Genomic DNA, 16,535 nt, shown 5'->3' with positions numbered 1-16,535 from the left:
TTGTTTGATTTTTTCAATAGCTCGTAAACTTTCACTTGCACTACGACTGGTTTTGAACCGAGCATGGCCTACTACAGCTATCGAATTTTTTGACAACGTGTTCTTGGGTGGATTTGAATGTCATGGCAATTGACATTACGGAAATACATGGGTGAAAGGAAAGCTTTTGTGAATCATTTCTTAGTGCGAGGCTTTGAATTTGCCCAAGTGGTTCAAAACCAGCACAATTGGCATAACAAGAGTAGACCCCCAATCATTTATGCATGTCCTGACTGGGCCTGCGATAGGGTCTGGGCCTCCCACTTCTTGATCTCCTGATCAATACGTTCCTTCGCCCGAACGACCTTCGATTGAATGTAGAACGATCCGCCTGCCTTCTTCTGATTGGCATGAAACAAGTACAGGAACTTGTTCTCGACTTCTCCGCGATCCAGCACATCCTTTACGTTCAGAATCAGCTGCGCCTCTTCCAGCGTCATACCCTTGAGCGCAGCATTGGTTTTGGTGGGATTAAAGGTGGCGGACTGCGCTGCATGCACCCGGGCTGCCTCCCTGTAAACTTCGACCTCCTGACGCACCGTTTTCGCGAACGCCTTGCCAATCGACTGGGCGCCCAAGAGAACGATCCTCACCAAGTACCGGGCCATAACAACGAAATTTAATATCTGGATTTTAGTATCCGAATAAATATATAAACATATATATATACAGAATTTTCTCAGCTGTATTGACGGCAACCAAAAGTGGATTTCCTTTTTTCCTAATTACCCGATGGGTCACAGAAGAATCCGTAGTTTTATGAGCCAACGACAGGAGAACATGCCTCTGTCGACAGAGCTGCTGCTGATCAATTACATGAATATAATAAATTGTATTCACGGTCTCAGAGGCACTTTTGCAGAGGCAACGAGGGGGAACGTTGCGAGTTGCTGCGGTCGCCGCAACTCTACATTTATACCCGATACTTAGTCAGTATGGCTCTCCTCCGGCAGACACTGCACAATATTAAACGACACGACAAAGAGTGCAAAGTTTTGAAATATTCTCGTAATAGTGACATATCAAAGAAGTCCGGATATAAAACGTCGTTGCTCTAGCTTGTATAGTCTTTGAGCACTAGGCGCTGATAGGGACGGACAGACGGACGGACGGACAGACGGACAGACGGACAGACAGACAGGGCTCAATCGACTCGGCTGTTGATGCTGATCAAGAATATATATACTTTATGGGGTCGGAAACGATTCCTTCTGGACGTTACACACATCCATTTTCACCACAAATCTAATATACCCCAATACTCATTTTGAGTATCGAGTATAAAAACACCCAATTTGTCAAATTTTCGCAACCAAAGCCACCCGTTCAATTCAATTCAAGGTAAAGTGAAACAATTGTCATTTCTTTAATTATATTTATTAACATGCTAGAATTGTATTAAACATTAAAATGTGTGTTCGCCATACCAACGGACTCGCCATTAGCCTTGAGTTATTTAACGAGAAATTGTGAATGTGTAGTGCGTGAATATGTGCGTGTAATAACCTGTAGTATGTCACCTCTATAAAAACCTAGGAAAGCTGTGATGGGTAATGATAAATTAGTTCGCGGTGCATCCTCTATTTGCCACGGCTTCCACTTACCCCGTCAAAAGCTGTACGCTGTCCGTCAAGGATGGCTGTGAACCAGAGTAGAGGTTTGTTCGCCATATTAAGTAGAGTTGTCGCCTTGTGATTCGTAGAAGTAGAAGATGCCATCATTCCAAATATCGAAATAAGTGTGCAAGTGTGTTGTCAACAACTATACCCTCCCGAGGGTCGTGTGCTCGCCAGAAACACATTTTGTTTGTGTAACTCCAGCAGCAGAAGTTGTTCCATCCTACGGAGAGCGTCACATCAGTTTACAGGGCTTTCCTAGTAGCATTGTCTCGCATAACGTTGTGCGTGTATGTGCCTTGGCTGACTAGAAGAAGAACGAAGAGCATTGAGGGTCGAAACTGGCTTGCAACGGAGGCGCTGCTGTTTAACACTCACTATATCGACGTTAGGCATATCTGCTATTAGCCTAACGAGGCATTTTGTGTGCCGATTTGTGTAAGTGCTCTTCTGGTTTTTTCACATTTTAAATTTTACTAAAATTTTATTTTTAACACAACAATTTTGTTATTTTTATAACCGAAACTAAGTTTTTTTTAGGAGATGTTGCCCCTATGGAGCCCGAAACGATACTGAATTTGTTTGATTTTTTCAATAGCTCGTAAACTTTCACTTGCACTACGACTGGTTTTGAACCGAGCATGGCCTACTACAGCTATCCAATTTTTTGACAACGTGTTCTTGGGTGGATTTGAATGTCATGGCAATTGACATTACGGAAATACATGGGTGAAAGGAAAGCTTTTGTGAATCATTTCTTAGTGCGAGGCTTTGAATTTGCCCAAGTTGTTCAAAACCAGCACAATTGGCATAACAAGAGTAGACCCCCAATCATTTATGCATGTCCTGACTGGGCCTGCGATAGGGTCTGGGCCTCCCACTTCTTGATCTCCTGATCAATACGTTCCTTCGCCCGAACGACCTTCGATTGAATGTAGAACGATCCGCCTGCCTTCTTCTGATTGGCATGAAACAAGTACTGGAACTTGTTCTCGACTTCTCCGCGATCCAGCACATCCTTTACGTTCAGAATCAGCTGCGCCTCTTCCAGCGTCATACCCTTGAGCGCAGCATCGGTTTTGGTGGGATTAAAGGTGGCGGACTGCGCTGCATGCACCCGGGCTGCCTCCCTGTAAACTTCGACCTCCTGACGCACCGTCTTCGCGAACGCCTTGCCAATCGACTGGGCGCCCAAGAGAACGATCCTCACCAAGTACCGGGCCATAACAACGAAATTTAATATCTGGATTTTAGTATCCGAATAAATATATAAACAGAATACAAATATATACAGAATTTTCTCAGCTGTATTGACGGCAACCAAAAGTGGATTTCCTTTTTTCCTAATTACCCGATGGGTCACAGAAGAATCCGTAGTTTTATGAGCCAACGACAGGAGAACATGCCTCTGTCGACAGAGCTGCTGCTGATCAATTACATGAATATAATAAATTGTATTCACGGTCTCAGAGGCACTTTTGCAGAGGCGACGAGGGGGAACGTTGCGAGTTGCTGCGGTCGCCGCAACTCTACATTTATACCCGATACTTAGTCAGTATGGCTCTCCTCCGGCAGACACTGCACAATATTAAACGACACGACAAAGAGTGCGTGCGAGAGAGACAGAAAATCAGTATGATTCTGCGTTTTTTGTTTTCTCGTATCCTCAATATTGTGGATGCAACCGATTGTCGTCTTTTGTGGGGGCGGAAGTGGGCGGGGCAAAGTTTTGAAATATTCTCGTAATAGTGACATATCACAGAAGTCCGGATATAAAACGTCGTTGCTCTAGCTTGTATAGTCTTTGAGCACTAGGCGCTGATAGGGACGGACAGACGGACGGACAGACGGACAGACGGACAGACAGACAGGGCTCAATCGACTCGGCTGTTGATGCTGATCAAGAATATATATACTTTATGGGGTCGGAAACGATTCCTTCTGGACGTTACACACATCCACTTTTACCACAAATCTAATATACCCCAATACTCATTTTGAGTATCGGGTATAATAAAAAGGGAATCCTGTATATAGAATACATTAAATTGTGTAAATAAAAATGTTGTACAAACACAGCATTAGTTTGATATTTAAATATCAAACCGTTTATTGATATCAAATATCGTTTTGATATTTTAATTTGAAATTGCGACGCCTAAAATTGTTAAATAGAGATGATCGAAAAAATATTTTTGTCATTTGCAAACATATATATGTATATCAAATCTGTGCAGGTACCAAAATGTATATTTATCATAGTTTTCTGATGGAATAAGTCTTCATCGAACCCTTTGTTGATTTTTTAATTCTTTTTTTATATCCAAAGAGCATCAATAGTATTGAAATGGAAATGATTCGGAATATCAAAACAATATTTCTTCATTTTTAATAGTGTTATAAAATTAGAATTTTTGAAGAAGAAGAAAATGCAAAACTGCGCAGATCGTAACATACACTAAAATTCTTTCAGTGTGGATTCTCTTTCTGGTTCAGGCGCGGAGTGTGGATTGGTGTTGATAACACTTTCGCTGGAGCTCAGCAAACGCAAGGAGCGAGCGAGAGAGATAGGGAGCAGCTGAGTGAGCGAGATGAAAGACAGACAGACACAGTGAGATACAGCGCTAGACAGAATGAGAGAGTCCAACGTGACGATTGTTAATCCCCTGGTGCTTCATTATTTTCTTTCAATATTTTGTTCACTTCTTCTCTACGGGCAGACACATATTTGTATATATGTACACATACGCTCAGCGAATTTTGTATGGCGGGATATTTTTTAATTTCCGCTTTAAATAAAAACCACTTTCCCGGCAAACGGCAGAGGACAACACAAATACCAACACCAGGGAAAATACCAGAACAAACACGAGAGAGCAGGGGGGCACAAAAACCAAAATTGCCATCAAGGGCCTGTGATGCAACAATTGCACGAGTTTTCGACGGACAGCTTCCTTCTGTGGATTCAATGGCCACTCAGGAGAGCACGAAGGGCAATGGAAAGAAATCGCTGAACCTAAGATGGGGTCGGAGCGGAGGAGCCGTGATGCAAATGCAAGGTACCAAAATGTGCATTTGTCTTGGGACTTGCTCTCACAGTTGGTATTTCAATTCCAGAGTCACATATACCAGTGCATGTACACCAACAGTGGCACACCAGCACACACCCACTGAGGTACACAATTGGAACACACTAGAGCACGTAGAGCATGCTAAAGCGAACAGATTTCTGGGGGAGGACACGCGGGGGATGGCAATCCAAATGGCAGACCCCAATTCTGGCCCGATCGCCGTCTACCAACAACAGCATCAACACGAACAACACCAACACCAACGCCAAAAACAACAACAACAACAACAGAACTCGATTAGTGCTGCAGTTGCTGTTGACAATGCATTTGCCTTACATGTTTAATGATGTATTTACCTTGGCCAACTAAACTGAACCGCCCCGAACAATGCCATGCCCCCCAAGACCGTACTCATACGACACCCACACCCACAACCAAAACCAAACGCAAACCCACACCCAGACCGAGACCCTCAACCAGATGCCGACCAAACCCATCTCGGACTTCGAGTGCAGCGTTCGATTCTGATTTCCAGCACAATTGAAGTGGGAATGGGGTTGAGCTGGGACCGAGGCTGTGTTCGCCCTGATTGCAACCGTGCAAAGTGCCAACACCTTACTGAACAGTCCCTTAACTGACCCCACTCTCTGCACCCGATTCCACTGTCAAAGCGATGGCAACTGCCACTGCCACGGCCCACCCTCTGTCCAACCCCTACAGAAGGCCCAGAACCCCCACACCCACCCCCACACATTCCATTCCTCTTCAAAATTGAACTGCAGTTGACGTGAATTGTTCAGCTTGAAACAGAGACAGAGATAGATAGATAGAGAGTCAGAGCGAGAAAGAGGAAGAATTAGACGGAGATGGCACACATGCAAGGGCGGTAGAGAGTTGTAGGCGTGGCAGAGCGCTAGGAGCAACTGGAGATGCATAAATTTCTGACTTGCTGCCAGCCATTTAAGTGGAAAACGAAATATTTTGAAGCCTGCAGCAGTAGCAACAGGAGAAATAGCAGTAGCAGCCAGGAGATCGAAAGCAGCAGGAGCTGCATCAACTAAAGACAAAAGGGGCCCGGGGTCAAGGCATCTTTACAAAACCATGCGGCAGGTCCCATGTCCAGGTGGGGGCAGTGAATGAACGAACTGCGGGGATCAAACGCATGATGCACATGGCACATTGATTGTTTATTGCTTATTGAAATTGATTACCATAAATTGATTGTGTGGATGTTTTTCTGAAAGTTAAGTGCGTGTGCACTCAGACGTCCCCTTACCACCACACAAATCTATAAAACAGAGGAGAGCCGAGTTCCTAAAAGCTCAAATAATACAGAACCGTTAATTTTACTAATCGAATTGGTTCCGAATCCTTTCCGGGTGCTAAAAACGCACGTTCATTTTTTTGTTTCGGGTCGAGCACAATCTGCAATTTGCAACTAGAACCTTTCCGTATATCTAATGCTAATGGACAGACAGGTGGGGAGCGTGGAGAACAGAGAGAACCCCAGAAAGAAGGCACCTTGCGAATATCAAAGAGTGGCGGAGCCATACGGAAGGAAGACGCCTCAAGAACATTAAAATGTGCCTTGAAGCATATACTTACATCAGAGCCCCGCATTCTATGATAATTTACAGGAGTATAAGTAATAATCCTAAGTGCATTGGTACATCGAAGAATAGTCAGTACCGCATAAAGCCTATCTATCCGAACTTCTCTATAGAATGTCCCGTCTGCCGTAATTTAGTCCGTAATTAATTAAGGAAGCCGAAAGTGCATACATGTGTGCAACATTAAAAACAATATTTTTAACCAGACCATCGTGTTTATTCATTCTCTCATGTATCTTTCAAAATATTCGCTGATCTCACGGAACAGGCGATGGATCTCCTGGCTAACGGCACTGTGATCCATGGCAGTCTCTGCGGTGTGTCCCTGCCGGTTGAGGGCTAGCTTCCTGTTGACGGCACTTGTAAACTCGATAAGGAGGTCCGAATAAGCGGTAAGGCGTTGATGGAAGCTCGGCATATTTAGTCCGGCACGCTCCGCATTTGCACGATTTTGCTCCACAGTGGTTCTGACTTGTAACAGGGCCATATACAGTTCACTATCAGTCAACTCATCGTCCTCTATGATTGGTTCTTCGTTCTGGTGGTGGTCCTGGTCGTGGTTCTGGTTCTGGTTCTGGTCCTGGTCCTGGTCCTGGTCCTGGTTTTGGTCCTGGTCCTCTTTGTCCCAGGCCAATGGCTTGTCGTCGCGTATAAATGGTGGCATTTCTCTCAGGGCGTTTGTGTTCCCTAGTAGTTTTAATTCTAAAATTAATATCGGTAGAGCCGTATGAAAAAATTTAAAAAAAAAAAAAAAAAAAAAAAAACAAAACAAAATTTTAAAACGAGACGTGTACTCACCTGAGAAAACAAATTGTTTGTGATAAAAACTCCGTTGGTACTTTCACTGAGAGCTGTATTCGGGAAAGCATGGCCTACCAAGTGCCCCTGTTTACAGAAGTCTTAGTAGCTTCTTCGAAAGTAATCCTATCAATCAAAACTATTTGGTAACGAAACGTTGTTGCTTGATTTGCTCGTATGATAGGCACAGAATTACCTTTCAAAGATGTTTCCGATTCCTTTTAAAAGCCTGAACTTATTCCAAACTAAAACAAGGTATTATACCTTACCACTTTGTGCATAACTGTAGGTCCAAAGATTTTTGGTCTTTTAACATTTAAGCGTCTTCCTTTTACATCAATCCATAATTTGTTGTTGCTGCGACTTAAAATCTTCCCATTTTACACCCATTAAAACTCCACTCCACAGAGCTCCACTCAATAAAAGCATTCTTCGATATTTAATTGTCATTCCGCCCATTTTCCACATCCCTCCTGTCATTAACTTCACTACTACTCCAATCCCCACCCCTGGACTAAGCTAAGTGCGTGTCTAAGTGCGTAAGCAGACCATCCAGGTTTAGCAGTACGCAATCCACAATGGATTCCCACTCGTGGCCAAAACAAATTATTGGAAATACAGTGTTTTAGCCGTGCGTTTCAATAACATTCCTATATTTTGCATTACAACTGCTTTCGTCATTTTGGCAAACCCCTTTTATTTTTAAAGCTATATTGGTCCAAAACCCTCTCCAAAACATGGTCTTCTTTTTAAACAAGTTCTGTTTGTTGTTTAAAAAATACTCCATGCCAGTGTGCGCATGTTTGTTCATGTTTCTGTGTGCTTATGAGTGTGTGTGGAGCACGTTTTTATTTGCGCTCGCACATTTTTCCATCTTTTGCTGCTCCGTAAACAGCAGGGCAAATTCCGCATCTGCCATGTGCCGAGTGCCAAGTGCTGGAGCGCTTCACCAGCAGCCGCTTAAGGCAGCCAACTCACACACACACACACACACCCAATACAAACACACTCTCAAACACTCACTCATACGATCAAACATACGCGCTAACGCCAACACCAACACCAAGTACACATGGCAGCCATTCTCTAATGCAGTCCACAGAGCCATATGCAAATGCATCTCCCATTGCTGCAATTGAAAACCATCCCCCCCAAACCACCACCCTCTCCCTTTCCACAAATGGAAAACAGGGGAAAAGCCAAAAACAAGTTGGCAGGCTCGTGGGGCGAATACTCGACCAAGGGGACTACCCATGGGTTGGGAGAAATACAGCGTATCAGAGTGAGGGATTCTCAGGGGAAGAGTCCGATATTCCTTTGCTGCTGGGTGCGCTACTGGTCCTCAGGAGGACCCCCTTCCCTCCGCTGCACATAAATAGCAAATATTTGGCTTTAAAAAGCAAAGATTTTCGTGCTCAAAGTAAATCTGGAACGAACTCGAAAGGACATCCTCTAAGAAAACTGCTCAATCTTCATCAGCGTCGTCGACCTACCTCGGCCGTGTAGGCCTCCTCCTTCTCCTGTCTGTGCCCATTTCCGCATCTTCTCGTATATCTAGAGCCACGCCAATGCCGATGTCAATGTGACTGGCCCTCGGCCGCGCACTTCATTTTCCCCAGATTTACTTTTCTATTTGCGGGGACATCGACTTGATTATCATACAATGTCCCCATTGCCGTTTAACGTCTTCATCAATATCTTCAGCACTCGATGCTGTGCTCAGCGACGCCATTAAGCACTCAATCAGTCTTTATCAGGTTTTGACAACGATTAACGCTTCGGGCGCCAAATGCTTTTGATGGATGGCTGACTTGACTTGACGCAGGGTTCCGCTCCCATCCTCAGCAGCCCATAATCCCTATTTAGGCTGGCGGCTCACCTATCTCTCCCAGCCCCGGCAACTGTCAAGCGTCCTACAAAATTGATTTGCAACATGGTGCTCGTACCCTAAGCCTCTCCCAGTTTTGCACAGGTTTGGGAGAACCTCTCAACCTCAACCACATTAGGCTGCTTAGGGTATTTGGTCTCGTCTTAAATTCGTTTGCGGCTTGCACTCGAGCAATCGATTTGCTCCTCATGGCTCATTGACTCGACTCGACTCGACTCGACTCGACCCCCAAATCGCACCGTTCGAGCCCTGTGCCGTTCCGTTTTTTTGCGGTCAGAAAGTGACCCAGAGTCAGAGTCCTGCATTGCCCAGCCACGACATCCTTTGTCATGTTGACGCTGTTAAATGTTTATTGCACTGGCACCAGGGCAGGGGTACAAAAAAGGGCAGCCAACGCTAACGCCTGCCTCATCAATTTTGTTCCGAAACATGGGAGAAACTCACTGCGATGGAGGAGTGATGGGCTATGAGGCATCAAGAAAAGGATCAATCCATTGAATACGATAGTTTATGGGGAATAAGAAAGGAAACTCAGAACCGGTTCTCCCCATTGAAAAGCAGGGGATCTGAAGAAAAGAACAACGTGAAAGAATATCTCTAAAGCAGATGAACTGTGTCAATTGGGGGAGTTTATAACAATCCTCGATTTCAGAATTATATAGAGGAAAGATTTACCGTTGATTTTGATTCATAGCACAGGGAGATTCCATACTATGCCTTCAAGGGCAATCCCTTTCATGTATGAAATAGAGGATAGATTACCAATCCTTCGATTGGGTATCCGAGCCATACCCCAAAAAAAAATCGAGCACCCACTCCAGAACCTGAGTGGATAAAGGGTTTCGATTGCCAACATTCTATTTCATTTGTGCTTTGATTTTCCCCGTTTCTGCTCCGCTGCTTTCTGCTGCCGACTTGATGGCCTTTTGAGGTTGCGAAACGATTTTGCGTGTTTAGTTAACATTAAAACGCAGCCAAATTAATTAATTAAAGCGCTTTTAGCGGCACACACTCTGATAGTCTGAAACACACAGACACAAATAAACGATGAGTGGAAAAAATTCAATAAATTTCAATTACGAAACAAAGGGCATTGAATTGTTTGGGGGCAAAGAATGCAATTTGCAATGCACAACAAAAATATTCAATTATGATAAGTAAATAATAGAAATGTCACGCCAACCATTTCCCTCTCTTTCTCTTCTCTCTCTCACTCCCTCTCTCTCTCACTCTCTGTCTGTCTGTCTGTCTATCAAAGTCCCTGTCTTTGTCGCACTAGTGCGTGCCTATTCATATTTTAATTATCCCAATAAACCGAGCTTCCCCCAAAAATTTAATCCTTTTTCTGTGGCTGAAACTTTTGGGCACCAGGAAAGAAAACATTTTTCGTGCCTTGTCATGGCTTGTGTTTTTAACGACTCCTCGAGCCGGAGAAACAAGAGCAATAAAAATATTCCTTCAGCCAGCGAAGATATTACATCATGGTTGGCTTTTTCCTTTTCCGTATCCTTTTCTTCGGAATGCGGGGTGGGGAAACTCTCAGAAGTCATTAACATTCTAAAAGGTTTTCCTAGTCGTACGTAGTCGTATATGAGGGAACTTCATCATCTCCATCATCAAAATATCATCGTCTCGGTGCCTATCATTGTGATTATGATCCTGTTTCGTCCTTAAGGTGCGTCCTATTCACACATTCCGCCCTCAAAACGCACACAGATTAACATAAACGAGCACCGCCAGCGATACCAAGTTACTCCGATACAAGAACACAAAGATACAAAAATACACAGATACACAGATACTCCGATATGTGGGTAGCAAATCCCGCTGATGTCATTTCATTAGTTTCATAAATATTTATTCGATTTGTTATCGTTGTAGCTGGCTGCTTGTCGCTTTTATCCATAATTTATCAATGTAAGCTGCAACATTTTCAGCGTCGTCTTGCCGGCGTCCTTGCCTCCAGCGCCACACAAACACCACTCCACGCCGCCACTCTGCCACTCCTCACCGCACCACCCCTACCTCTTCCTATTCCTCTTCCCCGATGACATTGTCGTTGACAATTTTCTAATCCAATTGATTTGTGCCGGGAGGGGCCACATCCAAGCCCAGCTCCTCATCCTGGCCCTTGCCCCCTCGTAGTCATCCGTCCATAACTTGGACAGCCGTAACGCGCGTTGTTTTTCTTCCTAAATATGTACATACGAATTTGTATATACACTCAGAGAAAACAAAGCCATTTAAATAAATTGTACACCCAATGGATATTCAATACGACTATTCAAATAATTTAATTCCGAATTTTCAATTCCGTTGAATAACAATGTAACATAATTGATTATTAAATAATTTGATATATATATATCGAATTCATCAATGTATATTTTTGAAACAATATATCTATTATTTTCGACGTAGAAGTGTTAATTTCGACTATTTAAACGGATTTTAAAGACACAATTTCGGTTTAACTGAAAAAACCTCCACAAACGATACTCTTTTTCCACTGTGTATATATTTCTATATGTATATAGAATATTTTTGACATTTTTGCGGTTGCAAAGGACGGAAGGAAGGGAGGTAGGTACTCATAGCTGCTTGGGGATTTTATTTATGTGTCGTTATGTATTTTTGTAAATTTGTTATGAATTCTTTTTTGGCTTGTCGCATTAGGAATGCAAAATTGCCTCACATACAGACACACATTCCTCTCTGCCCTCTCTCTGTTTGTTTATGTGTGTGCAATTTCATGTTGAATATTTATTGGCGTGATTGTAGTTCGCATAGCCGGAGGCCATCAACTATCCATCTGCCAAAAAAGAACTCACTCCACCAGAATCAGTCCACTGTTTGTACACACACACACAAGCTGATTGCTCTGACATTTATTTGGTTGGATATATGTACATACATATCTGTGGAAATTATCCCCAATTCCAGCTACTCGCCCATTCGTTTGATTTCCACTACAAACATTTGCTAATTACCCAAATATGAACGGAGCACGTGGGTATCTATTGATATATGGGGAGGGGATTGCTATCGCATACATATATATATCCGTTCAGCCATTAAAATAACATTTAATAATGTACTTATCGAATTTAGCTGAGTAAAAGAAAATCAAAGGAAGAAGGAAACATTTCAATACCCTAAAATTGTGTCTTTATAAATCGTGATTTAAAATTAAAAAAAAAACTCTAAATACAATTGTATGATTCCTTTAGAGAAGAAGGATAGTATCTGAACAGAGACTTCATCTTCGTATGCGTTGAACCAATGCTACAGGCACTGCTTTATCGATTCCAAAGTTGAGTCAAATGAGGAATATGTGTATTTTAATTAAGATTCGTTGACTGGAAGACAGTTTCATGAAATATCAACTTATAGAAGAAGACAGAGATGGAGCTGGAGGTTAAGGTGGAGAGAAATACAGCAATGGAACACTCAATTTCCATTTAGCATTTCCCAGGCAGCAATGCGAGCACTTGAAGAGCACTTTGCTGCCTGCCATTACATTGTGGTCGGCATGTTATTAGGGAGCGGAGTAGTGGCGGAGAGGGCTGCCTATGTGCAGAGCCCACTGCACCAACTTCAATTCAGTGGCAACAATTGCCTGTAATTATATTCATAGTCACTCCCCCTCCGCTCCCTCCTCCCGCTATATCTATATGTGTGTGCGGGTCCGACTTCATTTGATTTGAATAGTTCGAGTATTGTTCGTAGTTGTAGCTGGTAACTTTGTTCCAATATCAAAATTATTATTTACGTTTCAATTGAATGACTGATAGATTGACAGGGCCAAGAGAGTGCCGAAGAGGTGGAGCGATGGAGCTATGGAACAGTAGAGTTGGCCAACATAATTCAGTTTTAATCTATTAATTAAGCATTTTGATTTCGTCAATTGGTTGGCCGACCATTGGCCTGCCACTGGGCACGCACGCTCATTGCCCACCCAGTCCCCTCGACCTGGCCATAATGAACATCGAACATCGTACACACGCACAAACAGTCTAAACAAATATTGCGGTCAATTCTTGAGGTTAATTTGTTGATTGAAACCTGCATATACTCGTGGCGTGTGTATAATTTTGCTGAATTATGAATGGTACAACGGGGTCTGTGGGTGAGCGAGCGGGGTCGGGATAGTCAGTCAGTCAGTCAAATTATCAAGATTGCTCAATTAGTCAATCAATATGGGAGCAAATTGAATATGTGGCATTCACTGATGTCCGCACTAATGACAGTTTGGTGATTTTGATGGCCAATAATGCCCCTGATCGGGGAGTTCAGAAGCGGGCCATAAAGTGCCTGCTGTAGCTGATTACTGTGGCGCGAATGATATGATACTTGATGTCAGGAATGGGCATCAGACTTACTTCCCTTCTACTTCTATGGTGGCTTTTGGGTGTGCTTCAGGGCTGTGATACGGTATTGAGGTCGTAAAGTACCGAGTTATGAATGCAATGAAGAAGAAATACAAAAAAAAACACCTTCTATAATAAGGAAAAACAAAAAACTTCATTAAATCAACTAGAGCTTACAGATTTGAAACAATCAGCACTGACCAAAGCTAATTGTTATGTCTTGCTTAGCTTTCCATTTTCTTCTGGCACATCCTCTCCCACTTACCCATGATACTTATCCCTAATCCACAAAAATTCTCAGTAGATTTATCCTCAATCCAGTCCATTCTCCGATTATTGTGTGCCTCCATCAATACCCATCGCCATCCCTTTCCCCCCACCCTCATCCGCATCCGCATCGCAATCGGAATCCTAGTCCCAACCTCAACGACTCTACCCCACCCCCGAGCAGTAATCAGTAACCCGTAATCATTTCCAATGGTCCATCGTTGTTGGCATTAAAGCGGGCGTTTAACCGTCGCTGAGAGTACGAGTATCCCTGTATCCACCTCCTGTGGGCCTTCAGCCCATTGCTGGCCAAAACAAACTGCGCCAGATGCTGGATTCCCGATGCTCCGATACTGGGATGCTGGGATGGTGGACGGTCTCCAGCGTTGGCGTTCGGTTGCAGTCACCAGACCCAAGTTCATTATTTGCGCTACGTGACCTGCAGGCAGCATTTGCCAAAACTCCCTCCCCACAGATCCCAGAAGCCAGACTCCATACTCACATTGCCCCGAGACCCCACACTCAACACACAATCCAACAGGAAGGCGGTCCAACTTCATAATTGGGATGTTGTATGTGGCATGGCCATGAGTACGCAGCGGAGTTCCCTCTTATGGAATTTAGAGTATAGAGTGTGGTGTATGGAATGCGGCGTGTGGCGTGTGAAGTACTCGTACTGGCTGCGCTTTTATAGAGATTGCTCCCACACCGCTCAGCGTTGATCCTTGGTCCTGCTCCAGCTGCACTTGGTCACGCCCACTCCCGAAAGACAACGGCGGCTGAAAAAAGAGAGCGGGAAAAAGTATGAGCAAACCGCAAAGTTTTTAGCGAGCGCATAAATCATCTTCTTTCTTTGTTTTACACTTCGGAAATTGGGCAGAGAGAAGGAGGCTGGTCATAAAATTGAGACGACAGCAGGTGTGTCCCCTGTCCCCTGTCCCCTGTCCCCTGTCCACACACTGTATTTCCTCTGTCGTTGTCTCTAGCTGTACAAAGACTGTACAATCGGTTTAGTCAAAAGCTTCTTACTTAGAATAAACCAAACTATAATAATCTTACTTTGGTTGCAAAGCTGATTTTCCCGACATAAATATGTAATTATGTATGCATCCTACTGTGCTCCCCCAGGTCATTTCAATTACTTGATTTTATTAAGAAGAATTTCAAGATAGGTAGATGGTAGAATTTCAAGATACGAAAATACGAATACTAAAGCTAAAGATAAACATAAACATAAAAGTTGGGAGATGCGATCTAGTGTGCCAGTTCTGCCTAGAACTAAACAAATTTTTCACTTGGGTGGATCTAGGTATGCCGTGCTTTAGTTGAATTTGTACGATCTAAGTGTCAATAGAAATCTAGAACAATATTTAATCCTGCTGAGAAGCGAGACATTCGCCAGTATCAAAGTGAGTAATATTTTAAAAATATTTTTCGATAATCCAACCGATTTGAGTTAGACTGATAATCTACAAATTGTGACGAACTTTTGTTGACTGAAGATGCCGTCGTTTGATATCCCTGCTGAATGGTTCGAGGACGAGCTGGACTACGACGAAGATCCAGTATTCCACTTCCCAGTGCCCAATGTGGACGGAGCTGAACTCGAATTCCAGGATGCTCTAGACGCAGCATTGGACGAGGTCCTCAACGAAGGGCTCGAAGTCGAGGACCAATACGACGATGAAGGATCGCCACTGGAGAGCGACCAGGACATCTTCGAATCGCCGTACACAAGTTCAATCGAGATATCAGATTTTGAGGTCAGCTCCGACAGCTCCGAAGCCGTCGCTGAAGGTCGGGTAAATCTGGCAGACATATCGGACCTAACGTTATTGTCATCATCATCACCTGAAACATATCATTCAAATAACGGAGTATTCGAAGACATTACCAATATGGAGGCAGATCAGGAATCCATTGTCACCGATGAGACGTCGATTGACGATGCAAAGAAACTATTGGAAGACATTTTTCGCGCCCAAGACGAGCTGGAAGACAGACTAGACTCTTTAGGAAAGAAGCTAGATGAACTAAGGGAGGACATCAAAGAAAATATTGCAGACTGTGAAAAATTTAGATCCAGCATATAGAATTTGTATTTAATTTCCAATTAAAAGACAACTATCACATTCTGCTGCGATCCAATGATATTGGGTTGACGAGAGCTGGAACATCTATCAGGGGCTTAAGTTAGCAGAGCAAAACTGGCATTGCTACCATTAATACCATTTAATTGCAATGTTTTGCTACTGGTACTCTAAAAATAGCTCAGAGCTATTGGTAAGCCAAAAGCTGATTGCCACGACAGGAATGTCAGCGACCGCGACATGCACTTGTTCATTATGCAGGAAGCCCGACGACTGTGATTGAACCATCAGCGACAACTTAGACTTTGTCTGGCGATGGAGCAGGAGTTAGAGCTGTCGCTTAACTGTCGCCGTGGCATCCGCGATGCCTGAAACCGGCTGCCCACTCACCCTTCACCCTCTGTAGGAGCCCGACACGCCCATCCCGCAACTGGTAACCTGTGGCAAAAGCGAAAAGCCAAAAACCAAACATGTAGACACAGTGGCGGCACGAAAAGTAAAAGTTAATACGATATTCATGAGCTGCTAAGCGCAGATGTGACTGGCATTGTGATACAAGCCAGCAAGGCGATTCGGTAGCAGTTACAGATACAAATACAAATACGGTTTCAGTTACAGATACAAATACAGTTATAGCTGTCCGTGTATGTGGGGAGAGATAGCTTCACAGGAGCGGAGCCGACTGCTGACTGCTGACTGCCGACTTCTTACCCATTCAGTAGTCGTCGTGCCGCTCTGAGACTGAAGTTTAATTAATTATTTAATTTTAAGCACTTGAGCGCACCG

At 43.6% G+C, this 16,535-nt stretch overlaps 3 protein-coding genes and 1 long non-coding RNA gene across 4 annotated transcripts; 1 reads left to right on the top strand and 3 right to left on the bottom strand.

The window, feature by feature from the left end:
* Positions 1-257: 257 nt before the first annotated feature.
* LOC6597634 (mitochondrial import inner membrane translocase subunit Tim16) lies at positions 258-647 on the bottom strand. Its single transcript, XM_002022701.2, has one exon. The coding sequence runs from the start codon at positions 645-647 to the stop codon at positions 258-260; it is 390 nt and encodes a 129-aa protein (XP_002022737.2).
* Positions 648-1,394: 747 nt separating this feature from the next.
* Positions 1,395-2,131, bottom strand: LOC113566621. The gene is made up of 3 exons (XR_003409163.1): positions 2,034-2,131; positions 1,644-1,962; positions 1,395-1,580 (listed from the first exon to the last, which is right to left on the bottom strand). It is a non-coding gene; the product is annotated as an uncharacterized LOC113566621 (long non-coding RNA).
* A 359-nt stretch (positions 2,132-2,490) lies between these two features.
* On the bottom strand, positions 2,491-2,880 carry LOC6597633 (mitochondrial import inner membrane translocase subunit Tim16). Its single transcript, XM_002022700.1, has one exon. The coding sequence runs from the start codon at positions 2,878-2,880 to the stop codon at positions 2,491-2,493; it is 390 nt and encodes a 129-aa protein (XP_002022736.1).
* A 12,173-nt stretch (positions 2,881-15,053) lies between these two features.
* Positions 15,054-15,752, top strand: LOC6597631. The gene is made up of 2 exons (XM_002022698.2): positions 15,054-15,068; positions 15,162-15,752. Exon 2 carries the CDS (start codon positions 15,162-15,164, stop codon positions 15,750-15,752), a length of 591 nt encoding a protein of 196 aa, XP_002022734.1. The 5' UTR covers positions 15,054-15,068.
* The last annotated feature ends 783 nt before the right edge of the window (positions 15,753-16,535 follow it).

The sequence above is a fragment of the Drosophila persimilis genome, unplaced genomic scaffold (genome assembly GCF_003286085.1).
Source record: "Drosophila persimilis strain 14011-0111.01,24,50 unplaced genomic scaffold, DperRS2 tig00000804-arrow-arrow-pilon, whole genome shotgun sequence".
NCBI lineage: Eukaryota > Metazoa > Arthropoda > Insecta > Diptera > Drosophilidae > Drosophila > Drosophila persimilis.
This window is presented reverse-complemented; position numbering and strand designations above follow the sequence as displayed.